Consider the following 27,310-nt stretch of genomic DNA (forward strand, 5'->3'; position numbering starts at 1 on the left):
GAGAAAAGTCCCAGGTGTGCTGAACGATAAAAATCTAATAAAAAAATAAAATAAAAACATATGTGGGGATTAACCAACCCTCTCCAAATTATAAAAGAATGGCCTTAGTGGCCACTGCTGGGCAACCACAACAGTACTGTCAGCCTTCAAGCCATGGTTTCTGTCAGTAAAAGGGGGACAGGGCCCTTTCCAGGGCTGTTGTGGTCTTCGAGGGAGGACTCATTGCAGCCAGACCTGGAAGCAACCTCCATCGACTTCCTACCATGGGACTTTCATGATTCACCCAGGCCTGGCTGCTTGCTACTATTCAACAGCAGCCTCCTCAAGAAAGCCAGAGTGGTGTAGTGCATAGAGTTTCAGAGTAGGATCTGGAAGGCCCAGACTTGAATCCCAACTCTACAATAGAAGCTCACTGGGTGAGTTTGGGCCAGTTACAAAGTCTCAGTCTAACTTACCTCACAGGGTTGTTATGAGGATAAAATGGAGGAAAGGAGAACAATATAAACTCATTTGGGTCTTCATTGTGGAGAGGGGTGGGATTTAGCTGAAGATGGGGGGGAGGAGGGCAGATAAAAGGTAGATTGCTTGGTGGGCAGGAACAAGAGAAAGAAGCAGGGAAATGTGAGAATATGGAAGTTACCAGGATGAGGACAAAGGAAATACTGTGGGGTGGTGATATAGGGGGAATGAGGCACACCCCCTGCAAGCCTTTGCATGTTACCCACCATGCAACTTGGCCAGAGTTTTCCCAGGCAGAGGCTGCCAGGGGGAGAGTAGGAAAGAAAGTTGGAGACGGGGGGGACGGACTAAAGATAGGTTGGCTGATGGGTGAGGAGAGAAGGAAGCAGAAAAGGAGGAGAGGCTATGGGGGCTGCCAGGAAAGAGAAAGAGAGAATAGTGGGTGAGGCCAAAATGAAATGCCTCCTGATAGACGAGATTTGTTGTGTGCAAGCATAGTAGGACTGGGAAGACCTGGCTTCAAATCCCTGCTCAGTCTTGTTGTGTGACCTGGCACCTGTCAGGGTCTCTGGCCCTAGCCTACCCCACAGGGCAGAAAAAATTGCAAAGAAAGTACTGTGTATAGCACTCTGTGGACGAAGAGGGAGAGAAACATAATAGAGGAAATTACCAGCAAAATCTGCCTTACAAATAAGTCCACAGGAGCTATAAGCAGAAATACCGACCTCTACGTGGGGCCCGGAGTTCTCCCAAAATTACAACTGACCTCCAGATATAGAGATCATTGGAGGAGCTTTCCCTGGAGGAAATGGGAGCTTGGAGGGGGCACACACTCCAGCATCACATCCCACTAAACTTCCTCGAACTACACTCTCCCCAGATGCTGCCCCCAAATCTCCAAGAATTTCCCAAGCTAGAACTGGCAACCCTAGATTGCCCACACACACAAATGTACAAGCCCGCCTGTCCACATATACCTATGTAAAGCATCTGAAGTATCCTTATATCAGGGGAAGGATTTTTCCATTGGACCAAACACCTCTGCTAATAGGAGGCATCTGTTAGATCTACCTCAAGGTGCCCATTTCTCTATAAGGCTCTTGCTGAATATGACGTTATCTTAGCATCTTTATAGCTGCTACATTTTTTTCTAAACGACAAAAGCCATATGTCAGCCACGGTGTTTATCATACAAACTACAGCTTCACCGCAATATGCATTATAAAAAAACATCGTTTAACTTTACGGTCAAGCACTGGCGACTGGGGGCATTGAAAATGCTGTAAATAAACCCATGCCCGATAAATTACATTTACAGTTGGCTCTGCAAGGTAAATGTTAGTTTTCCAATTGGTCTTTAAAAAAAAAAAAAGAGGAAAGAAATAACAGTAAATAACCATAGAAATAGTCTGGTTTAGCGGGAACAAAGACTGTTTTCAACTCAACACCTAAATTGCCAGGCCCACAATACATGGAGAGGGGAAGGGGGAGAGAGGGGGAGAGAGAGAGTGAATTTCATTGCCAGAAGAGAAATTAGAGGAGCCGTGCTCGTTTTTAGGAAAGAATAAAATAAAAATAATTAAATAAAATAATGAATCAGTGTCAATCTTCAGGAGAATAAGAAAGAGAGAGCAGCAAAATTCCACAAATAAACACACCATTAATGTAAGAAGCAGATGGAGCTAACTTAGACCGAGAGACCCTTGGCTGACTGTTCTGGTGAGCAGCGGCCCTCCAGTTCTCAGGTAGAGGTGATCACACACACCCCACATCACTTACGGTACTCCCTGACACTTTTTAATTGGAGAAGTCAGGGATTGAACCTATAACTTTCTGTATTCAAAAGCAGAGGCACTCTAACTAAGCCACAACCCCTTCCCTGAAAAGAAAGTCCAGCTTAGGCCAGGTTTCAAGTCAAACAATACTCAAGAATTCAAGAAAAGGGAGGCAAAGAAACGTTGCTACATTCAGGGGCGTAGCTAGCCTTTCACAGTAGATGGGGTAGATCACGGGGCTCCAACATTTCCAGGTAGGGTCAGACTCTCTCCTTCTTAAAAATTCCAGGGATGAAGTAATGGCATGATGGCTGGGGGAATCTGGTCTCTGAAGAGTTTGGGCCCAAGAGGATTCAACCCTCAAGCTGAGGAAAGCGGCCATCCCTGCTTTCAATTACTCCATAGCTCCTTTAAACACCTTTCTATGTTCACAGAGATAGTAGCTAAAGATTTTTTTAAAATCCAGAAATATACCTGGAAATAAGTTCCCGTTCTTATCATGTAACAAATTAAAGCCAGGGTGTGTGTGTTGGAGACCAGAAGATTCCAAGCAGGAAAGAATACCCAATAACCTCATCCTGTCTCCTACAACCCTGGTTACGACGCAAAGGCTGTGTCTTTAATTAGTTAATTGAGTAACATCATTTACAGTCTCCCTTTCTCACTGAGTCTCAAGGTGGATTACACAGCATGAGACAAATCAACAGGAACGGGACACCCAATAGACCAGTGGTTTTCAACCTTTTTTGTTCCATTCCCCCCTTTCACCATTGCTCAGAATATAATTCCCCCCTTGCCAAGATAGTCTAACTCAAAAGGTGCATTCCAAATATTATGCATATTTGCTGAATAGTGGTCCCCATTCCCCCCCTGGAACCCTAAAATCCCCCCCGGGGGGAAATTCCCCCCTAGTTGAGAACCCCTGCAATACCATAAAGACAATAGACAATACCATAAAGGTTTGGATTGCAAAAATCTGAAAACAAGCAGAAATCTGGGGGGGGGGGGGAACCCAGCTGAAACAATGTCTAAGAACATAAGAGCCCTGCTGGATTAGACCAGTGGTCCATCTAGTGCCTCCAGGCACCCAATCAAGATAAGATCAAGATATAGAACTATACAAAACTAACCAATCAGTTTTCTCTGCAACAGCTAGAACCAGAGCTCTGGCCCTATCCTCGTCACTGCTTCTGTATATCTTGCAGAGAAAAGCAGTGCTTTCAACACATGTGCGGTCTTCGCAGCTGGTGCAAGACACATTCATTTTGTTCCTGTACTCAGATATCTCAAATACCAAGTGTAAAATTACATTTAAAAATCACCTGAGAAAATCTGCTAAGCCTCACTGATGCTGTTTTAAGCTTTCCCTGAAATCCTTCAGCTACTTCTCCAAGCAGAAACCACCAAATCCAAATTTCAAACTCAGTAGCAAGCTAGAGATAATGACTCCCCTCAGTTTTCTCAGATGGTTTCCCAAGTAGAAGCTTCCAAATTCTGGCAAGAGGGATAAACATCTCTGCTCCCGATGTGTCATGGGGTAGCCTGCTGAGATTTCCTCAGACAGGGAGGACCTTGAAGCAGCGGAAGGGAGGAACAGCAGTAGGCTGAGCAGTCACAGATGAGTTCCCCCCTGTGCCTATAACCACCCAGAGCAGGAGACTCACCTGTGTTAGAGGGGGGCCCAAATCTCCTGGAGCAGAGGCACCAAAGATTCAGAGCACTCCTACACAAGTGCAGAAGGAGTGCTAGACTACAGGCCCAGTGAAGAGCACTCCCTGCTGACAGTGATGAGGCTAATGAGCTGCACCCAGCAGGGAATGCTGAGTCAGAGGAACAAACAACAGCTGATTCACCCTAGGCCTATTTAAGCAGGTACTGGCCAGTGTGGGAATAATGTGTTATTACCACTGGTGTTCTTGCTGGACTCAAAGGCAAGACCATCGCTGGATATGCTTGTAGCCTTGACTTAGAATTTACTTCTGATGCTGACTTTGGACCCAGACCTGGAACAGCCTGGTATTGACCATTGAACTGCAATTTGATTATGCTACCTGCCTCTGCCCCTCAGGTCTGCTGGCATTCAGGACACCATGTTTCTTTCCAAATGCTTATGAAGCCAAAAAGGCTGCCCAAAAACCAGACTTTTCAATCTAAATTATCCCCCTCTAGCTGTCTTTTCCTTCTTCCATTTTGTAGGCTTGCATTCTGCAAGAAGGCTAACCAAGAGCATAATTTCCCTACTCCCCAAAAAGGCCATATTGTTATAAGTAACTGGGAAAATGACAGTAATGTATGCTATGTTTTATAAACTTGACATTTTCATAGTGACCTAAGGATAATTTCATAGCAGGCTCCTGCTGCCACTCAGAGGTTCAGGTGTTCATCTGCACTTCAATCAGCTCATGGATTCCCGCAATCCCCTGGAAACAGCTGGATCAGGATTTGCAATCAAGCCACCTGCTGTCCATGCCACAATCATCATATACTTTTTACTGCCTCTGCAGCTGCTATGAGGATTAAACGAATCCATCTCTGGTCATCCTCTGGTATTTTGCACAGATTACAGGGATCAGGCCAAGCCTTGATTGTATATCATGAAAATGGATGGAGCAATAAAACTCATTATCCTTTAATGTGACTTGCAGGTGGCAAATGGCTGACCGCCTGCCACACAAGGTGCCCAGAAGTGATAACCTGTACAACTGACAGTTAAAAAGGTGTGTAGCTGTGATCTTCTGCCTATGAAGAGAGTTCCTACAACACAGCTGCTGGGATAGGAGCTGGGGAGTTCCATGTTGAAACTGCAACCCTACTGGGGCACCTTAGGCTTGCCACTTTAGGCAGTATGTGTTTCAGCCCCTTCTGTAATACTGTGATGGTAACAATGAACTATAAGAGCGCCATGGCTCAGCATGGTAAGCTGCAGCAGGGAAGTCAGTTTCAGGCTCAAGGTTGACTTGGCCTTCAATCCTTCCAAGGTCAGTAAAATGAGTACCCAGATTCCTGGGGGTAAAGTGTAGATGACGGGAAGGCAGTGGCAAACCACCCCATAAACAGAGTCTGCCTAATAAATGTCGCGATGTGATGTCACCCCATGAGTCAGTAATAACCTGGTGCTTGCGCAGGAGACTACCTTTTTAACAATGGACTAATTTAAACACCAAAGGTGCAAACCAGTCAACCTCAAGCACATGGGAGTCCCATTTCATTGGAAAACTTAATTGCTTCTGAGGTTGTATACCAGTTTGGGGTGTATTGCTGCCAGGGCTGTTTCTCCCAGGTAACCATCTTTCAGGCAAGATCATATTCAAAGTAAGTTTGCCCACCATGTGGATGGGAAGCTACAGATTTCCAAACCTTTCTGCTTACATTGGCACTATTTTCCTTTCCTATCCAGCCCACAATCTTGTCCCCACTGACTGGCTTTTTTGCTAGCCTTTTCAACCAGGTAGTTGTTGTAACACTATAGAAATACGTCTACTACTCCTTAAAAAAAAAAACTGTCAAAAAGCCCTCTCTGGTGGTGTGAACACAGTGGGGAGAATGCCCACTGTGAAAGGTTTATGTGGAATATACTCTCCTTGAGGATGTTGCTGTGAATAACCCTGGGGATGGCGCAGACCAATTGCATGAGCAGGCAGCTCCCAATGGGGCCTGTACCCGCAGGTATCGTGGCTGATTCAAACATGGCGCCCCTTTGTTGAGTTGCTATAATCTAAGGTTGCTAACTCTGGATTCGGAAATACCTGGAAATTTGAGGGTGGCGCCTGGGAGAGTGGGGTTTAGGGAGGGGAGAGACCTTGGTAGCAGCAGCAGAAGAGTTGGTTTTTATACCCAGGTTTTCTCTACCGTAAGGAGTCTCAATCGCCTTCCCTTTCCCCCTCACAACAGGCACCTTGTGAGGCTGAGAGTTCTGAGAGATCTGTGACTAGCCCAAGGTCACCCAGCAGGCTTCTTGTAGAGGAGTGGGGAATCAAACCCAGTTCTCCAGATTAGAGTCTGTCGCTCTTAACCACTACACCATGCTGGTTGGATATAACGCCATGCAGTCCACCTTCCAAAGCAGCCATTTTCTCCCGGAGAAGTACAATAAACGTTTAAAATAAATAAGTAATGTGTGTAGTCTGGTGATCAGCTGTGATTCCAGGAGATTTCCAGCCCCCCACCTGTAGGTTGGCAACCCTACTATAATTACAGATATCACAGCAGTTGTGGGTTCAGTCCCCAAATGGAAATGCCCATTCAGTACTGGATTGCAGTTCTACTGGTGGCAGTGCATGCTACACACATTGGTGCAGGGCCCATATACTGTCTGATCTAGGCAGGGCCGGTGCTACCATTAGGCGAACTAGGCAGTCGCCTAGGGTGCAGACCTCAGAGGGTGCAGAACTGGCCTGAGGGGTACAGTTTTAAACAGGTTAGTTTCTTGGAAAAAATGCAACTGACAATTTATTTATTTATTATTTTAAGATAAGTACCACAACAGAGCTATGGAATATAATTAATTATAACATCTTATAAAAAAGTGTTGTGCTTTTATTTTTTTTCTGCAAGACATCTGTTTTTGAATATTGGTTAGCAATGGGGGGCACAAGTAGTTAGCCTAGCCCTGAGTGCAAAAATGACTGGCAGGCACCGGCCCTGGATCTAGGTCTACCATTTAAATCCATTTTGGTCTATTGATAGCAAATGGAGCAACAGGGAATTTAGCAATTTCTGAACTACTCCCACTCCTGTGAAAGAAAAACCCAAATCCCTTATGCCGTTTGCAAACTTTATTGCAACATGAGTTAGGTGTAATTTGAACACAGACTTCTAGTTTGCCAGTGAAAACTATAAAATCTGTCAACTTCAGCACAATATTAACATCAAATACCCATTCTCGTCCTCATCTATATGCATAGCAGTCGACATTAAAATGTTATATTGCTCTTCCCACCAATTCAGTCGTGGAATCATCTGGAGAGAGGAACTCAAAAATAATTTTGTCAGTTACTTGTTTTGCTGCAGACCCCTCGCTGAGCATTTTGTACATGCCAGAATATTTCCCGTACGATCCCATGCAGATGTTACTACCAGAATCTCTGCCAATAGAACATGTGCATCATTCTTTACTAAATTGGTAGGTTTCAGTTTTTTGTTTTTTGTTTTAAGATATTTTATTAACATTTTCAGAAAGAAAACACACAAATTACATATACACACATTCACACAGTTTGTACTCCTTCGGTAGCTTTCAGTTTTTTAAAGACCTGCAATGCTCCTTCAATCCCTACTTGGAGCAGATGAACACACCTTTATTTATTCATTTTTGCCATCTATTTCCCACTCTCCCATCTGTTTTCACAATGGAGATCCAAAAGAGGACTTTAATAGTTCAAAAGAAGAGGGTTTGTAGAAGGAACCGCTTCTGTGAAGGGGTGGCAAAAACAGCCACAACTGTGAGGTGGAGACATGGCCCTGGAGTCTGACAGCTAAGCATGCAGAAGGCCCCAGGTTTCATCTCCAGCCATCTCTACTCGCAACAAAAAGGGTCAGGTAAGTTGGTGATGTGAAAAAACACCACCTGAGACCCTGAGGAAGAACTGCCAGAGTAGGCAATGACAGACTAATGGTCTGACTCAGTATAAGCCAGGTTCATGTGTTCAAATGCTCTTTCCTACACAAAGATGTCAGGGAGATGTCATCTTTGACATCTGATTGACCCAGGCTTGCTTGCTTCTTTCTTTCTTTCTTTCTCTCTCTCCCCAACATTTTACCCAACCTTTCCTCAAGGAGTTCAGGGTGGAATGCATAGCTAGGGTTGCCAGCCTCCAGCTGGGGCCTGGACTCTGGAGATCTTCCAGAATTACAATTGATTTCCAGACTACAGAGATCAGTCCTCATGGAGAGAATGGCTGATTTGGAGGGTGGCATCTGTGGCATTATACCCCACTGAGGCCCCTCATCTCTTCCCAAACCCTGCCTTCCCAAATCTCCAGGAATTTACCAACCCAGAGTTGGCAATCCTATACATAGCTCTTCCCTCCTCCATGCTGTCCATACAACGACCCCATGGTGTTTCAAGGGTGACTTCACTGGCTCAAGATCACCCAGTGAGCTTCAAAGGCCAAGTGCCGATTTGAACCCAGGTGTTCACAGCCCTCACAGGCTGCCCCAGGTGGCATCCACCTTGGTGTGTGGGGTCCCAAAACACCAGCTGAAGCTCAGTGACCTATACTGAGCTCATAAGAGACCACTGTCTTCTCCAATACACTCTATACTTAGTCTAAAGCCTAATTGTGTTATCATTCATATTTAGATAAATTTGTTAACTTCAAATTATGCTGGAAGTCATGTGTGTAAATTTCCCCGAAGAATAATTTAATAAGCCTTCCAGACTTTAAAGAGGGCTTGATTGGATGGACTGAATATTGCCTTTTTGGCTCTGATTCTACAAGTGGCACGGAGCCTCACACTGATAACTCAAAAATGGCATGACTTGGGGAATTTTTTTGTGTGTGCTTTTTTTGCATGCGGGTTGCAATTAAACATTTGGCGGTTGCATCTGCTATCTGTTGGTAAGAGGCAATCAGCAACAGAGTTTTGACAGATAGGTCCCAAGTTATATACTCAAAGTGGTAATAAGACAGGCAAACTAATTGGAAAGGGATTCAAGATAGGAAGGCTTGGGTTTTTTTGCCAGAAAATGACAGTCCCCTAATTTTAGCCACAATCTATTCCTACGAACACACAGAAAACTGGAAAGTGAATTGGAAATGACAGACCAGCTGGTCAGAGGGTTTAGTCCCTGAGACCAACAGCTTTAGCAATGACCAGTAAATACGGGCTTGAATTACACTCAAGGGGTTTGTTTAAAAGGATCTGCCCCCACCCCTTTCCTCTTCTCTCAGCTGTCCCTTCCAAACCCAAGAGACCCGATCCCTCAAGTTGCAGGACCTGCATGGAATAATAAGAGCCATGTGGGTCAGTAAGTAGGGTTGCCAACCTCCAGGTAGTAGCTGTAGATCTCCTGCTATTACAACTGATCTCCAACTGACAGAGATCAGTTCACCTGGAGAAAATGGCCGCTTTGGCCATTGGACTCTATGGCATTGAAGTCCCTCCCCTCCCCAAACCCAGCCCTCCTCAGGCTCCGCCCCAAAAAACCTCCCGCTGGTGGCAAAGAGGGACCTGGCAACCCTAGTCAGTAGGCTGAGCCAAGGACGGGAAAAAGGGCAAAGCCGCTCTCTCCTCCGTGTTCCAGAAGCACAGTTCTGCTGCTGGCAGAATTGGCAGGAAGGGCAATTTCTCTTCCTGTCCCTTGTTTGCTGCAGTGCCCCAATCCAGGGGGCTGTTGCCCCACACGGGATCTTTTAGTTTTGTGAAGCTTGCAACGGAGCCTTTTCTTTTTTTTAAGACAAATGAAAACAATGCGTTGTCATGAAGCAGGATGAAAGAGCCGATGGATTCTAAGCACTTTTCTTTTTATTTGCCGCTTTAAATTTTGCGTGCTCCTCTCACCCGCAACAGCCACGAAAACCCAAGATTCTCTTTCTGGCATAAATCTTGGTTTGCGGCAGTTTTCAGGCCGGCCGTCTCAAGCTAAGGCGTTGCTTTTAAACATGCAGTAATTCTTAATTCCGCATACAATGCATCTGCCTCAGAAGACAGATGCTTCACTTGCATACTCTGTCGTTGCAAGTGCATCACAACCATCTTTTATCAAAGCAACGGCATTGCTCATTCTTTGCTGTGTTTCTGTGAGAGAACGGCTTGGATCCTTCTTCTTTTGCTTGCGGAAGGCACCTCTGCTTTCAGAAGAAGAGGAGGGTGTTTTTTGCCCATTCCAATCCTCCACTGCAGACCCCATGTTGACCTGTATTACGTTCCTTGTGGTCCACTGATCTATGGGGGCACAATATTGGGGGGAGGGTCATAGAAGACTGCTGCAGGAGGAGAGGCGGCAGGAAAGTTGCCATTTATACAGCAGAGCTCAGTGTGAGCTAAATAGAATTCAAGCTTGCAGCTGCTAGAAGAAATCTTTCCTGAGGGTACATTCAGTGGCTTTATCCCCTACGGGGTCGCCATTAGTTGGCTGTGACTTGATAGCACTTTCCTCCACACCAGACAGAACTCAACCAGCTTAGGATTCAATGAGTGCCCTTTGGCGAGTTATCACCTTTTAGAGCAAAATCAAACCCTTTTCAAGCCTTTTCCCGGTACTGTTGTACACATGCAAAAACTAGAAGGGGCAATTTGAAATGTACTCATATCAGTTTTCGGGATCGCCTGATTGGCTAAGCAACGAGGTTGGCTTACAATCCCATTTCAGCCTTCCTACCCTTTTCAGTACCCGTGTCAGTTCAGCCGTTGCCTTTGCTATCCATCAGGACCATTAGAAACAATAATGAACTGTAATAATGATAATTTATTAATACAGTCACTGACTAGCAAAAACAAACAACCAAACAGCCACAATAGATAATATGAAAACCACAACAGCTACTACTGCTACTACAAATAATCTAAGCCTAAAAATTACATATTACATGTATGAATAAAATTTATAAAAACATCGTAGAACTTGGTGTGACCCCCCCCCTTATTATTTTGAGTACTGACTCCATAGAGTTGCTCAAGAGATTGCAAAATAATGGTTGGGAAACTCTTTGCACACCAATGCACGAATCTGGCTCATCCATCTCACCTGAACCATTTCCAGGTTTGCTTCCCAAAGTTAAAATTCACCTTTGTCTGGGACGTGTTTTACACCTGTACCTTTTCCTTCATGGCACTATCCTCTCATGACTTCTGAACTTGCAAGTTCTGTAGCCAGCTGCATACACAAACTCTCCCTCGTTGTTATTCCAATTATCCCCCAGTCTCTTTTTTGTCATATGAGTGTAAAGATTTCCCTCAGTAGCTGTCTGCTTTATAACTTAAGCTCCTTATTGTGGGGCCTCTCGGTTTGCTTTCTGTAAACCTCTGAGGAAACAGATAGTGCCAGTGGAACTGATTCATAATCCTCTAGTGATGTTACTAAGTTAAAGACATCATTGACTAAACACATTCGAGAATCTCTCTTGTGTTTATTATTGATGGGTAGAACAAGCCATACGATTGGAGAACCAGCGTTGTGAAGCATGTGTGAAGAGCGTTCTGGAGTTTGGAAATGGAAGAAAACAACAGGGCAAGTTTATCGAAAAGCATTCTGTTTGCAAGATAATTTAATGTTCCCTATTTCAATTTATTCAAGTGTAGCCATGTTATCACAGAAAATAATGTTGAGAAAATCCAGTTTTAAGATAATTTTTTAAAATTTACAGAACAGTGTATGAGCTTTTGTATAAGACTACCTACTTCATCAGATGCTAGCAAGACTGTTAACAATCTTGGGAAATTTAACAGCAGAATTTGGGGAAGGATTATGGGTCAGTGCAAGAACATCTGCTTGACATGCAGAAGGTCCCAGGTTCAATCCCTGGCCTCTCCAGGTAAAAGAATCAAGTGAGGCAGAAGCTGCCAGTCTGAGCAGACTATACTGGACAATACTGACCTGATGGATCAAGACTTATTTTTTATGCAATTATATATTTGTGCAATTACTGACCAGATAAATCACAACATAGATTAAGAGAGATGAAAAGAGAGAGAGAGAAATCGCAGGAATTTCCTCATTAAAAAAAAGATTTAATATCTCATCTCTTACAAAGTCTCTTGGATTAGTTTTTTTCCAATATAATAATAAACTGAAGCCACATTTGAACAAACTGACTTTGAGAAAATCTATTCCCTTCCTCAAATCTTTTGTAAGTGGAAAATTTTGCCATAAGTATGGTAAACTAAACTTTCTTAAGCCATTCTTCTATGTCTGGTGCATGTGTCCCATTGCTATGCATTTGTTTTGTATTTTATGGAGTTAGATCCAGCACAAAATTTCCGCTTGCATGAGAAGAAACAAAAGAAAAAGATCACAGTAGCTGCTTTCATTTAGTCAAACGTATTGCAGAAACACATATCTTGTGTTTCTGCTTGCACAAGATATTGTACAATGAGTTTCTGGGCACTACAATAGACAGGGAGCAAAGTGTTAGGTGATGCACAAGGTCTTGCACAAATGGAACTACACTAAGGCCTGTTTATATTTCCACTTGTGCATTGCTGGATACAAGCCATAATGTACATATTTAAAGCATATATATCCCGCTGTATATTCTTTTTTTCTTTCTTTTTTTTATAACTGCTGTATATTCTTAAACCTAAGGTACGTAACAATATAGCAGCCAGCTGAAAGCACACAAAAACTTAATCATCAAGACAAAAACAGACATGCAAGATAAAAAACAAAAATTAACAACCAGTACAAATAAAAATAAATTAACAAACAATTGCACACAAATTAAAACCAAGCACGCAGAAGAGTTTGATCCCATAGTAACGCTCCAGTCATGTAAAGCATTTCCATCAGTGAAATGAAACCTTGGGATCCAAGATGCTCAGGCAAAGCATGAGAGGTGAATTCAGTCTGCAATAGGAAAGGGGAATCAGGGGAAATCGCCCTTCCCCTTCCATCAGTGGAAATTTATCATGGGATCCAAGCCTAAAAGTAGCAGTAATGTACTTGATGCACAAACAATGGGTTGGACCAAACCAGTTTTTCTTTGGACAAAAAAGGAGAGAGGAGATTCCCTTTGACCACCCAAAAAGGCTATGCAGTGGATTCATGGGACCTGCATAGCCAAAAGCCATGTGGGAAAGGGGAGAATTGGGCCAGAGAATTGGGGAGGGGCTGTGGCTCAGCGGTAGAGCATCTGCTTGGCATGCAGAAGCTCCCAGGTTCAACCCCTGGCATCTCCGGTTAAAGGGACTAGACAAGTAGGTGATGTGAAAGACCTCAGCCTGAGACCCTGGAGAGCTACTGCCAGTCTAAGTAGACAATACTGACTTTGATGGACCAAGAGTCTGATTCAGTATAAGGCAACTTCATGTGTGCAAGACTGGGTGAAAAAGCTAGTTAGATCCAACCCCACCCTCTTTGGTCTCCCTCCCCTTCTTTTAAATATAAAACTACAGAAAAATATCAGGTTATGTCACCATCCTCCATCCCAAAACACATGGGAAAGTGTTGAGGATTGTCCCCGCACTCTCTGTGCCACCCTGCCCAATTCCTGTACTGTTACATCTATTAATTCCGCCTTGCACCTGGCTCTGACGCCACTGGTACCAATATTAAAGGAGTCATTGGAACTTTTTGTTTTGTTTTAGTTGTCAAATTGTCAAGTTTCTATAGGTTTTTTAATGACATTTATATAATATATGGTTTTGTGTTGTAACTGGAATATTATGAACATTTTATTGGATGTAAGCAGCCCTGTGGTGCAGAGTGGTAAGCTGCAGTACTGCAGTCCAAGCTCTGCTCACGACCTGAGTTCGATCCCGACGGAAGTCGGGTTCAGGTAGCCAGCTCAAGTTTGACTCAGCCTTCCATCCTTCCAAGGTCAGTAAAATGAGGACCCAGCTTGCTGGGGGTAAAGGGAAGATGACTGGGGAAGGCACTGGCAAACCACCCCGTAAACAAAGTCTCCCTAGAAAACGTCAGGATGTGACATCACCCCATGGGTAAGGAATGAGCCGGTGCTTGCACAGGGGGGCTTTAACTTTATTTAAGCTGCCCTGAGCCCAACCTTGGTCAAGAAAGGGTGGGTTAAAACCAAATAAATAAATATATAAACATAGTACTTAAGCACTAGGCAATTTAGATAATTGCTGCTAGAAACACACTGTCCCCACCTGGTTTTATTGTGGCATACTACTGGACCGGCGCTGCTGAACAGCTTGAGGAAATTAGTGAGCTTCAGAGAGCTTTTCATGTATACCTAGTTGTTATGAACAGCAGGGTCACAGTGAAGAGAAAATGGATTGCCGAAAGAACACAGTAGGTTCCCACGGCAACATCACATTATCGACTTATTGCTGTCTGGTAATATGTAGACAAATGGAAAGATCACTTGTGTTGAAATAATGAATACCTAGGCTGGCTGTGCCGAGGTAGGGTCATGCATACTGTGCCATGGAAGGAGGAGGAAAGTCAGTAACATCCAGAAGAACTTTGAAAAACAAGATGCTGTCATGGAGAAAAGAGCAGCAAACAGTGCCAGAGAACCCACCACTATTGAAACCCCATGCTGTTGTAGGCAACTGGAAACCCTGCAGACTGATCAGGGGACTAGAGGAACTGTCCTATCAGGAACGGTTAACATGCTTAGGGCTGTTTAGCTTGGAAAGAAGGCAGTTAAGGGGAGATATGATGGAGGTCTATAAAATTATGCATGGTATGGAGAAAGTGGACAGGGAGAAGCTTTTCTCCCTCTCTCATAATACTAGAACGCGGGGTCATCTGCTGAAGTTGGAGAGTGAGAGATTCAAAACAGAGAAAAGGAAGTATTTCTTCACAAGAACATTCCATAGAGTTGCAACTGACTCATGGCAACCCCATTCGTGGGGTGTTCCATGCAAAACATTGGCAGAGGTGGTTTGCCATTGCCTTCCTCCATGCAGCAACCCCACTCTTCCTTGATGGTCTCCTATCCAAGAGCTAACCATGGCCGACCAAAATTCTGATGAACTTGGGCTAAACTGGGCTATCCAGGCTGCTGGAAGATGTCTAGAGATTAAAAAATGTTTTTAACCTATGGAATTCTCTATAAAAAGATTTGCCACTTTATTAGATGGGTTTTTAAATGGAGACATAGACGAAATCTTGGAGGATTTGTCAATCAACAGCTTCACTGAATACATGCATAAAGACATGAAGCTGCCTTATGTTGAATCAGACCCTTGGTCCATCAAGGTCAGCATTGTCTGCTCAGGCTGACAGAGGCTCTCCAGAATCTCTCTGCCTACTATCTGATCATTTTTGACTGGAGATTCCAGGCATTGAATCCAGGACCTTCTGCATGCCATGGAGATGATCTGCCACTGAGCCACAATAAAATTCAACAAACCTCAGAAATTCCCACTGGGAGTTCTAACTCAACATGTGAAACTAGTTTTCTTTCTGTTATGATTTAGGTGTGATTTTGGAAGATATTAAAGACAGTGGCCACATGAACGATGTAAACAAATGAGACCCAGTTCTTTCATTTTGCCCCCGAAAGACATTCCAGCTGATGTCAGAAATAGCTGCAAGGATGGAAAAATGACACCTGCGGAAATGTATGTTCCCCAAATGCTATATTTCATGGCGCCACATCATGATCAGAAATATTTCTGCATCCAAGCAAGAAGTGTATGAAGCATAAGAGCATAAATGTGAAATATGTGCCCACTTCCTCTACTCCTTGATAGCATCAGCAACAGCGGAGAAAGGGGCTTCATCAAATGGAAGGAAGGATTTGTCAAATAATTACATGTCAACCTTTTCTTTTTATTGCTCTACAACTCAAAGACTGAAAAAGTTCCAACAGTAATTCCTGCTCCAGAGTTTGTGTTTTTATCCTATACTGGATGTCTACCTGCCACATCCACATTCGTTCATTCATTCAGAAAATGTATACGTCACCTGACCAAAGACCTGCTCAAGGCAGCTCACAAAATAAAACAATACAACAAAATCATTTTAAAAAGTACTAAAACTCTCAATAGTAAACAAGACATCAAAACAACCAAGCCATAAAAGAAGAAGAGTTGATTTTTATATGCCAACTTTCTCTACCACTTAAGTGAGACTCAAACCGGCTTACAATCCCTTCCCCTCCCCACAACAGACACCCTGTGAGGTAGATGGGGCTGAGAGAGCTCTAACAGAGCTGTAAGTTGCCCAAGGTCACCCAGCTGGGTGATGTGATTTAGGAGGATAATAAAGACAATAAAGACGATGACCAGAAATGCAACTTTTTGTTTTTCTGCTTCTGTTTTTCTGCTTTCAGTATTTGTACCCTTATATAATCGGAGCTGAGGGCAAGCATCACAGCCAGATTTGAACCGTATTTCTTTCAGGAGATGGACAGGAACTTGACCCATGGTATCACTAGAAAGCCACGGGCTGGCCCTTTGCCCTGTTCCACCCCTTCCCACGGGGATTCGTCACAGCTCTTTCTTACCCCTATACAAACTTGGTCAGTCCAACAAAGCACCATCTGCTTGTAGTACACACTCCACTCCTGATCGCTTCTTTGCTTTCTGACAAGCCTTTCTTTATTTCTCTTGGTTCCTGCCAATTATTCTACTACCTGCTCTCTTCAATTGTCTGCACTGTCTTTCTGTGCCTATGGCCTATGATTCCACTTTGCCCCTTGATCAGATTCCTCCCTGGAAAAAGCCTGAGCCAGTAAAGAGCCACGGCTACCTCACAGATACACGGAGCTGCCTTACACTGAATCAGACCTTTGGCCCACCACAGTCAGTACTGTCTACTCAGACCATTTATGCTTGGTAGTTAGAAGCACTTTCCAGGATGAAGTGCCCCACACATTTTTTTTATTTCTTCACACTGAACCGTCATTCCAGACGTCACTGTGAGGCCGGTGCATACCCACTTCGCATTTCTTAAGAGCCCCTTTAACGCGACCTTTTGTATTTGCTCCACCCCCGCATCGAAGCATTTACTGAAGGAAGCATGTCCACGTTTACTCATCGCAGTTCTTTGGAATATCACCACCACGTGGTTTGCCTGCTTATACTTATTATTTGACAACTCCTTGTCTTTCTAGAGCCTTCTGTTTAGCTAGACCAGTGGTTCCCAACCCTTTTTTGACCAGGGACCACTAGGACTTTTTTGTTCGGTGCAGGGACCCCAAGGTTCAAAATAAAAATTCTGAGAATTTGAAAATAAACTTTAATCATAACTGTTAGTTAAACATTAAACTTAGAAAAATATTTGAATATATATTTTTAAATAGAGAACTTTTAATTGAAAATATTAATTTATTATGGGTTTATAACTTTGTTTTGCGGACCTTAATTTAGTTCTCACGGACCCCTGGGGATACACGGACCCCCGGTTGGGAACCAGTGAACTAGACTGAATGCTAACCCCTCTATGGTTATGCAGGACAGAATTTTGAATATACCATACCTAGACAGGACCTGTCCTTGCTCTTCTGGCTCTATCGATTCACTAGCTCATGCCCTCTTGGAATGCCGCTTTTACGAGGAACTTCAATCACGTTATATCTCTCCCCTTTTAACATATAAATCTAATGCCTCTGTGTCTGACATAATGCCTTTTTTACTAAGTGACAGGGATCCCAAGGCTACATTGTCAGTGGCAAGATTTGTTTCAGTCCTTATATCCCTCAAACATTAGGTATATGCTGCTCAAGATCAATGGATCAAGGAGCTTCTAAGGGATAAAGGAAAGGAAGCATGCAGAATCCCAGCCGCGGCTTAGCTACGCAAATGACTATTGCTAATGGCTATGCAAATGAAGGAATGAAGGAGCAGGTGAGTGGGGGTGGAATTTGTTTGACTTTCTCCTCTTGCATCGGGACCGTGAATAGCCATTTTAAAGGTCGGATTTAAAAAATCAGCATTGAGCGAGGAACAGAATCGACCCTGCATAAATAGCTTGGCAGTAGCTCTTCAGGGTTTCAGGTAGAGGCCTTTTACATCACCTCCTACCTTATCTTTTTAACTAGAGATGCTGGGGATTGAACCAGGGACCGTCCGTCTGCCAAGTATATTCTCTACCACTGAGCCACAGCCTGTCCCTGAACCTCGAACCTCTTGGAGGCCCTGAATCCAGTGAAGCACAGTGTGAGATAGGTGGAGAAGAGAGGTAAAAATTCTAAATCCTTCAGTAGCACACTGCTAAACCTATGGTGGGTGTCTGTTTCCAATACCAAGGAAGAGGTGATCTATTACATGGTAAATCCAACTCTAACTATTAATCTTCAGATGTATAGCCCTTAAGAAGGCAACCCAGCTGACCAGGCAAGGAATATGAGACAATTGCTCTAGGAATGCATTCCCTCAACGGCACACTACATGGGATGATTGAAGAAATCTCATAATAGCCGGCTTATTTTAGAAGTCCATCCTACGCCAGCTGTCATGGACAAAATCTTTGTAAAAGCCTTCCTTTGAAGAAAAACTTTAAGCTAACGCAATTATGACTAGCCATTGCATTAATTGATGAAGCCGAGATTTGCGGATTAACCATTTCTGATATTTAGCATGACATGACTTTGGGCTTTTCCACTGGTATTTTTTGGGGGGGAGTGGGGGGTCAGTTCTGGCCCAACACTGCTTCAGTTTATCCCCTGATTTCTGCACACATTTTTGTACCTTTAGTTTTCATTTCAAGTTTTTTGTTTCTTCCCTCATTTTTTTTTCTGGTTCTTTTGAGACCATTTTTACTCTGATGTTTCTCTAGAAGCCAATTTTGAGTCCGCTTTTTCCTTATGTGTAATGTTTATGTTGAATGTCTTTGTCCCACCCGCTCCCACCCACCTCCAGCCCACTGTTTGGTGACTGGACTTTCGCGGTCAAACCATTCCCTCTTCTCTTCCCACCCTGAGGACCCTGGGAAAAAAAATTCTTTTCTTTTTTAAAACGGTATTAAAATATCAATATATTGCTGTAGTGTTGTAACAATAGGCTTAGCAGGTTTTCTTTTTTAAAAAAGTGAGGGACCATTCCTGACCTGGGAGGGCAAAAGATCTTAGGAAGTGTAAAAGGGCCCACGCCAGTGTCTGCACTGCTTGCACCAGTAGCCGGGCCTCTTGCGCCACTGCAACCGGCACAGGCGCTGGCATTGGGGCACGGATGCTGGCCTCCCAGCGCTGCCGTGGCAGCGTGGCCCCAGGATGCCAACTTGACCTACCTTCATTGTCCCAGGTACGCCGTCGTCCCAGGGGGCATTCGGGGGGTGGAGTCGCCTTTAGGCTGCTTCCTAAGCCCCCTTCAGGCCGGGAACACCCCCTTTGCCCTTGCATTTACACCACCTTTTTAGGTGGCGTAGCCCTGTGGGACTCTATGGAGTTGATCCATGGGGCTTGCAAGTAAGGGCAGCTTCCCAGCTTCAGTGGGAGGGGCTGGATCCTCCTTTGGAGGCGGCGGCACTGCGATGCCTTGAGCCACCAGTACAACCACTCCCCTCAGGAATGGGCTGCCCTCAGGAATGGGCTGGCACAGCAACACTGTTGCTGAAGGGTGCGTTTCTGGGCTGGAGGGGCATTGGAAGCTGACTACCATCAGCTCTGCCCCCAAGAATGCCCCGGGAATGCCCCCCTCCCCACGCCGGCGCTGCATTTCTCTTCCGGGATTTAGGCCCTGGAGAGACTGTGGCATCGGAGGAACGCCGTGGAGCTCCAAGGTGTCCAGCTGCTGACAGAAATGCCCCCACCGCCACTTACTCTCTGGCGGCGGGGTCACACCGCCTCCGGAGCCCCTTCAGCCCCCCACCTCAGGAATGGGCTGTTTGACATTTACAATTCTGGGTTACTGCAAGTCCCCCATTGAAGCTCTCACTTCAGCAAGAGATGAATGGACCCGTAAAAGTCACACGCGCTACAGCTATGGAACTCCAATCGCAGTTGTAGCAGTGATTAAAACACAATCTTTTATAAACATCTGCGTTTCTATGGATTTTTTAAAGATCCCAGGACTCTCACTCTACTAACACTCAGCCACAGCACAGCTTTCAGCTAGAAACAAGATGAGCTTGCAGAGAACCTTTTTCTAACAGTACCAGCTGTCACAATTAGCACACGATGCCTACTGCTCTTCCAAAAGCAACGCATTTGATCTGCTTCCAGTAAGGGGGGGGGGAATAAAGGGGTGGAGAGGAAATCAGCTGTTTGCAATCCCTTGGCACAGAAATTGCACTGCTGGTACTATGAGGAAAGGTAGAAGGAGAGCTAGGTATGTTTAGCCTGAAGAGGAGATGACTGAGAGGGGATATGATAACCATCTTCAAGTACTTGAAAGGCTGCCATACAGAGGAGGTGTAAGGGTCGGTAAGCTTTTGCTTTGTGTGCTCCCCCCCTGGGCTCATAAAAGCAGTCCAGGCCTTTTGCCTTTCTTTGGTTCAGGCGCTGCGTCCAGCAGGCCTCAGGTTGGAATGTCTCTTCCCACCATCCACTTCCCTTGCTCTCTCCGACTCCCTCCCACCAGCTATGGCCTTGGTGTGTAGATAGCAATAACGAGCTTCCTGAGATCTTTGATGTTCCTGTACCATGCACAATTATCTCGTAGATTCCCATAACATGTATTTGACATCTGCTTCCCTGTAGGGGTTATAATTCTGTCTTTGTGAAATTGCTAGCACTTGCAACTTTGCCATTGTAGGGCCTATACTAACCTGAAGTTTCCAATAAAGTTCCTTGTTTCTGCATGACCGTCTGAGCAAGTGATTTTATGGAGTTTGCACAGGGAGGTTGGGAACCCTCACAGGAGGGTGCCGAGTTGTTTTCTCTTGCCCCAGAAGGTCAGACCAGAACCAATGGGTTGAAATTAAATCAAAAGAGTTTCCATCTAGCCATTAGGAAGAATTTTCTAACAGTTAGAGTGGTTCCTCAGGGGAACAGACTTCCTCGGGAGGTGGTGAACTCTCCTTCCCTGGAGGTGCTTAAGCAGAGGCTAGATGGACATCTGTCAGCAATGCTGATTCTATGACCTTAGGCAGAGGGAGGGCATCTTGGCCACCTTCTGGGCATGGAGTAGGGGTCACTGGGTGTGTGGGGGGGGGTAGTTTGGAATTTCTTGTATTGTGCAAGGGGTTGGACTAGATGACCCTGGTGGTCCCTTCCAACTCTATGATTCTATGATTCCATGAAGGGTGAGAAATCAAGGAAGGCCGTACTGTTTTGGAAGACTCTGCTTTCCCACACTGCTTGGTCAGGTTAAGCACATTTGAAGTTTGCTGATTCTAAGACGCCGGTCGGCTACCAAGATTTAACAAAGGGCTCTAGTTTGAAATGAGCAGCCATTAAGCAGCCATTGCAACATTAGGTAAAAAGGATCCTGTTGAACAGATAGGTTGATGGGGTGGGCTGGTGCTGTCTGGCAAATGGAAGATCCTGATTCATAACAGCATGGTTCAGATGTTAACACAACAAATCATAATCTGAATGCAGTATGAATGAGCCTTGTGCTTACGTGTACTCTGTCCCAACACATCCCAGGAGTCAATTAATGGTTTCCCACTTGTGTGCAAAGTATTGTTTGCACTGCAATCAAGCCAGCAAGCTTGGTTTACCCTCCCCTCCAAACTGGGATTGCAAAACACTGTTTGGTCTTGGTTTGCAGAGGGGCTCAAACTACAGGTTAGTGCATGGGGCCCCAGCATGATGCCCACGGGCACCACAGCACCTTTCCTATTTATTTATTTTATTATTTATTTATTATTTCCACTTATTATCCCACTCTGCGTGGCCAAAACCGGGCTCAGAGCAGCTTACAAAAATAAACATCCCATTAGATCAGTAAAAACTTTAAAACATTTTAAAATAGCCCTATAAAATCATATAAATGTCATCCTAATTTATCTAAGGTGTCTCTAAAGTGTTTTTAGAAAGTGAGCAGGGCTTCTGATTGCCCATTGGAGATCTGATTGGCTCTACAGATTCAAAAAAGACATTGCTTTGGCAGCAGCTGCCACCATAGCACAAGGGGCAACTGAAAGTAAGCTGCATGTAAGCAAGAAAATGTTTTTCAACAACATGTTTATTTTAAAAGGCATCCTGTTAAGCAGAGCTTCTGCCTGAAACTTTCTGTTAAATTCGCAGCAATACAGAGATAGCAAAGGGGTAGTTGTGTTAGTCTATTGCAGCGAAATTAAACAAAAATCCAGTCCCGCCTTAAAGACTAAGACATGTGTTGTGCTTACCTGTAACTAATGCTCATCAAGTGTTCTTTTGGGCAGGCACTCATGGGAACTGCGCATGTGCAGGGCCAATAGCGGATGTTCTAAAGCTCCTGACAGCACAAAGCGCTCCCCTTCCCTTCAGCATGGTGCAGGTGGAGCTGAGGAGGGCCGAGTAGGTTTTCCGGAGCATTTTTTCTCCCAGTTTTTTTAAAAGATATTTTTGCTCTTTTTAGGGCGCTTTCTCAAAGGGCAGCCTTGAAACGGGACACTCACTTGTTATAAGCCTTTGGAGTGAATTGTTTGCAAATGCTAATCCTAACGGTGTCACGTTTCCCCCATGCAGAAAAGACACTTCTTTTGGCCATCCAATTGGTCCATCTCGGTTCCACATTTGGAACACTTTTTAAATAGGGCTTTGTTCACCATATTTAAAAAAACCTCCAACAAGAAAAAAGGTATTGTCGAAGGCTTTCACGGTCAGAGTTCATTGGTTCTTGTAGGTTATCCGGGCTGTGTAACCGTGGTCTTGGTATTTTCTTTCCTGACGTTTCGCCAGCAGCTGTGGCAGGCATCTTCAGAGGAGTAACACTGAAGGACAGTGTCTCTCAGTGTCAAGTGTGTAGGAAGAGTAATATATAGTCAGAAAGGGGTAGGGTTGAGCTGAATCATTGTCCTACGAAAAGTATCAAAGGTAATGTGCTAATCATTGTCCTGTAAGTATCAAGATAATGTGCTAATGAGGGTGTGGTATGTTAAAATGGACCCATTGTATCCTGAAGTGATCTGTTAATGTGTGAAATCCAAAGCTAATCTGCATGGCTATTGTTGACTGTAGTCTTTGTTAGTCTGGAGTGTTTCAGGACAGGAAGCCAAGCCTTATTCATTCTTAAACTCTCTTCTTTTCTGTTAAAGTTGTGCTGATGTTTATGAATTTCAATGGCTTCTCTGTGCAATCTGACAAAATAGTTGGTAGAATTGTCCAGTCTTTCAGTGTCTTGGAATAAGACCCTGAGTCCTGTTTGTGTCAGTCCATGTTTCGCCACAGCTGCTGGCGAAACGTCAGGAAAGAAAATACCAAAACCACGGTTACACAGCCTGGATAACCTACAAGAACCAAGAAAAAAGGTCTTGGAGTCAAAGGGTTATTCTTTATAGTTTTGTTTTGCAAGAAAGAAAAAGGGGGTATCCTACTTCAGCGGTGGCAAAAGAACAGGGGGAGGTGTTCCCCCTTCCTTTTATGGGTAGTTTGGGCGAGAAGCTGGGCCAAAGGGAAGGGAAGCACCTCACGCCACCAAGAGCTTTAGAATGTCCATGGCTGGCCTTGAGCATGCGCAGTTCACATGCGGGACTGCACAGAAGCACAACGATGAACAACCTTTATTTCAATATGAGCTTTCATGAGTCACAACCCACTTTGTTAGAAAGATCCGTGACGGAGAACCCTGCTGGGAAATCTTAAGGGATAAGATTTCCCAGTAGGATTTCCCATCACAAATCTATCTGATGAAGTGGGCTGTGACTCATGAAAGCTCATATTGAAATAAAGGTTGTTAGACTTTAAGGAGCCACTGGATTTTTGTTTTATAATACAAAGAAAGAAAATGCAGGCATGACAGAGCACTGATAGTGATATAGTAGGAAGGGGAGAAGGAAGTAAAACCACCAAAAACCACCAAAAACATGCAGGGTTTCACAAGACGGAAGATTTCAAGGCAGAAGCCAGGGATAGTGTAAAAGACAACCTATCCAGTTCCAGAAACACGTATGTAACACCCCCCCCCAAAAAAAAGAACTGATTATTTACTCTGCAAGATTTATTGACTCTACCCCTTATGGTATTCTACCCCTTATGGTATTCATACATTGTACTGAAAAGTCAGTTTCTTTTCTTTTCTTTTTTAGCGAAGTAGAATTAATGGCCACATCAATTCGTAAACCATGCGTTCTTTGACAGCTTCAAAGTGATACCGGTTGAGACCTATTACCTGGCAGATCTAAGCTGCTTTTAGAACACCAAGAGGAGGAATTATTGGGCTTGCCTGAGACAGCGTTTGCACGGCTGCAGAAGCAATTGCCACCAGCTGAGTGTAAATTTCCACGCACCTGCTTAGCTAAGGTTTCCAATACAGAGGACAAATCCTCGGCTGCCATTTGCAGTAGCGGGAATATTTATGAGGGACTAGTGAGTCAACCAACAGGTGGGAATATTTATGAGGGACTAGTGAGTCAACCAACCACCAAAACATTGTCCTGGCTGGTCACATCTCTTTGTAGCTGGCTTTGCTTCATTTTTCTTTCTTTTGGCTTCTTCTTCCTTCCTCTCTCCTCTGTTGCCTCATTTGCACCCTCACCTGCCATCTTCTCAGCTCCCGGGCGGTCTCACTTAGCTATTGCCAGTTCCTGTGCCTTTGTGACATCACCAAGGGGGGGAGCAGTGCCTTTGTGACATCAACTGCTAGTAATAATAGTATTATTCTAAAGAATCTAACAAGTAGGCACTGTACCCCAAGTAAATCATCAATGCCCATTGTATTTCAGTCTTCATTGCCCCTTCTCTTACATGGATTGGTTGTTGGACATGCAAATAGATCTCAGCTGATGTTGAGGAATGGCATAATTGGTGCTGATGTCACCGAGGTAGTGATGTCTCTGTTAAGCAAGGGGAATGAGTTTCTACTAACCTGTGCTTCTAGGAGGAAAGGCCATTTTAATGGGTTTGCATGAAGGGAAAGACTGAAGGTTCCCCAAATACAGTCTATGACTTTCCTTTCTCCTCCCCTTTCAGATAGTACTGCTCCTTTCAGATATTACTGCTTTCAGATAGTACTTTCAGCAGCAAAGAACTGGAGCAAGAGATGGGCAGAGGTAGACAGACTCACAAAGAAGTAGGACTTTATGAGGTTAGAACATACATTATTTCTCTTCTGTAGTGGTGAGAAACATTCGTGTCTAGCAGATTGCAATGCCCCATTAAAATTTTTAGGGGAGGGAATCTTCAAATAAACACACGCACACACAAAAGGGCTTGTAATACTTACCAAACTATTCCCTGAGCCCCAGAGCCAATTGGCTTCAAGTTCTGGTAGCGCTTGAGAACTGTGAAGGTCGAGTCACCCACTTCCACGCTGTAGAACTGGTTGTCAACTTTGCTTTTACTCATATTGTAATATTTGGCAATATACGACACATCCACTTGTTTCCCGAATCCCTGTTGCAGACACGGAAACAAAGGTGCAAGGAGAGAAAGAAAACAGAATGCCCATAAACTACCAGCATCATAACAATGAAACGAAGCAGACACCGAGGCACTCAAACATGAGCCGGACTGTCATTTCATGCTCACTGTCAATTTAATGTTGACAGCTGGCTTTCTTAATGACTTTCACGTGATCTTTTCCCTAGAAATGGCCCTAAGCCCAATTTCAGCCCTTCAAATCACTCCAACTCCTCCAAAGGTAACAATGAGCAAATGTTCTCCTCTTTCATTTGGTTTTGCATTCATTTATATTTTGGGTCTCTGCTTTGCACGGTTGGCTTTGTAGATTTGTTTGCAGAATGCCGAACAAATGTTTGCAATGACGTATGCACGTTGTACAAACTCGATCTTCAAGTTTAATGGTGTTTGTATGTTCAAGGCAGGCAAAGCATGTTTACTGTGCTTACTTTTTAACAAACAATATTCGGTGCAAAGGAACAGAAAATGGCATGAAAATAAACATGGGTTCAATTTGCACAAGGGAGAAGAGGAATCAAAATAAGGATTTCCAGGTAAGATCAGCAGGGATGAGAAATCTAAAACCATCTCTTTCTAAGGAGTATCCAGAGTCCAGACTGTATAGTATAGAACCTCCTGAAAATTTTGCAAACAACTAATCTCACATTTTGCAATCATAGTGTATTATGTCATACAAGCACCTTTCTGTCCAATGATTTACATTTTAAAATAGGTGTGTTTTTGCAGGGGGAAGAGGTTGTTTGTAAAATTTCCAGGCAAAGACACTGGGGAACATTTGAGTCAATACATGCTTGGGGCAGGACAAGGCCCTGTGACGGATTTCAAGGAAGTATTGTGACCCAAAGCACTACCAGGATTTGTTGAAGAGGAGGAGAAGGAGGAGAAGGAGAAGAGTTGGTTTTTATATGCCGATATTCTCTACCTTTTAAAGAGAATCAAACTGGCTTCAATCGCCTTCCCTTCCTTTCCCCACTTGCAGGAGTGGAGAAACCAACCCGGCTCACCAGATTAGAGTCCACTGCTCATGTGAAGGAGTGGGAAATCAAAGCTGGTTTACCCACTCTTCCACATGAAGCCAGCTGGGTGACCTTGGGCTAGTCACAGTTCTCTCTGAACTCTCTCAGCCCCACCTACCTCACAAGGTGCCTGTTGTGGGGAGAGGAAGGGAAGCAGATTGTAAGCTGGTTTCATTCTCCTTAAAAAGGTATAGAAACTCAGCATATAAAATCCAACTCCTCCTCCTCTTCTTCTTCTGGGTTGGGGATGAGAGGGAGCTCAGCAGAGATGTGATGCCACAGAGTCCAGCCCTTTGAAGCTGTCATTTCCAACAGAAGAACTGAGCCCTGTCATCTGGAGATCAGCTGTAATTCCAGGAGAGCTCCAGGCCCGGGGTTTGGCAAAGCCTCTACCACTACACCACACTTGTCCTCAGAGCAGTGTGGCTCATTTTATTTTAATGCCATCTTTCCACCCAAATAGGGTCCCCCTCGAGGCGGCAAACACTAAAACATTTAAAACACGGCATGTATAAAATAGTTAAACAATTCAATAAAAATACAGACATATAAACACACAACAACAAAACTGGGGAGATGGGCCAATAAGAGGACCCTCAAGATCGGAAAAACAACAATGCACATGAAAAATGGATATTAACTGAAGGGTACCAAAACATACCCTTCTTGTTTTACTCTTAACATTCTGAGCATTCTCATTTTGAGCGCAAGAGATGCTCTTCAGGGTGAAGGGGAATGTATTTTGGCCACTGAAAGATGTCTAATTAGTCGTTCAGCCTGTCTTTGATAGACACCAAATAAAAATAAATACCCTTTGGGTGCCCTTGGAATATTATGCTTCCTCCATGTACTCTGAAAAATGCTGAATGAATCATCCTTCTGATAGTACATCCGCTACCCAGACTTCATTTCTCCATTTGTCGCCTTGCTAAAAACCACTTTCCCCCAAGACTCCGGTCTAGTTTCCTTGCTAAGTATGGATAGAGAAATCAGCATATGGAGATTGCTGTCTGGGAAATGGGGAGGGAGGGGC

General features: G+C 44.2%; 1 protein-coding gene across 6 annotated transcripts in view; it reads right to left on the reverse strand.

Moving 5' to 3' along the window:
• Positions 1–27,310, reverse strand: part of MAPK10 (mitogen-activated protein kinase 10) — a 182,912-nt gene that overhangs the window by 71,268 nt on the left and 84,334 nt on the right. For all 6 annotated transcript variants that reach the window (XM_056856002.1, XM_056856004.1, XM_056856001.1 and 3 more), the window contains exon 3: positions 25,065–25,234. In XM_056856002.1, coding sequence (XP_056711980.1) covers positions 25,065–25,234 — 170 coding nt within the window. The remainder of the gene's footprint in view (positions 1–25,064; positions 25,235–27,310) is intronic.

This window comes from Euleptes europaea, chromosome 9 (genome assembly GCF_029931775.1).
Source record: "Euleptes europaea isolate rEulEur1 chromosome 9, rEulEur1.hap1, whole genome shotgun sequence".
NCBI classification, from domain to species: Eukaryota; Metazoa; Chordata; class Lepidosauria; order Squamata; family Sphaerodactylidae; genus Euleptes; species Euleptes europaea.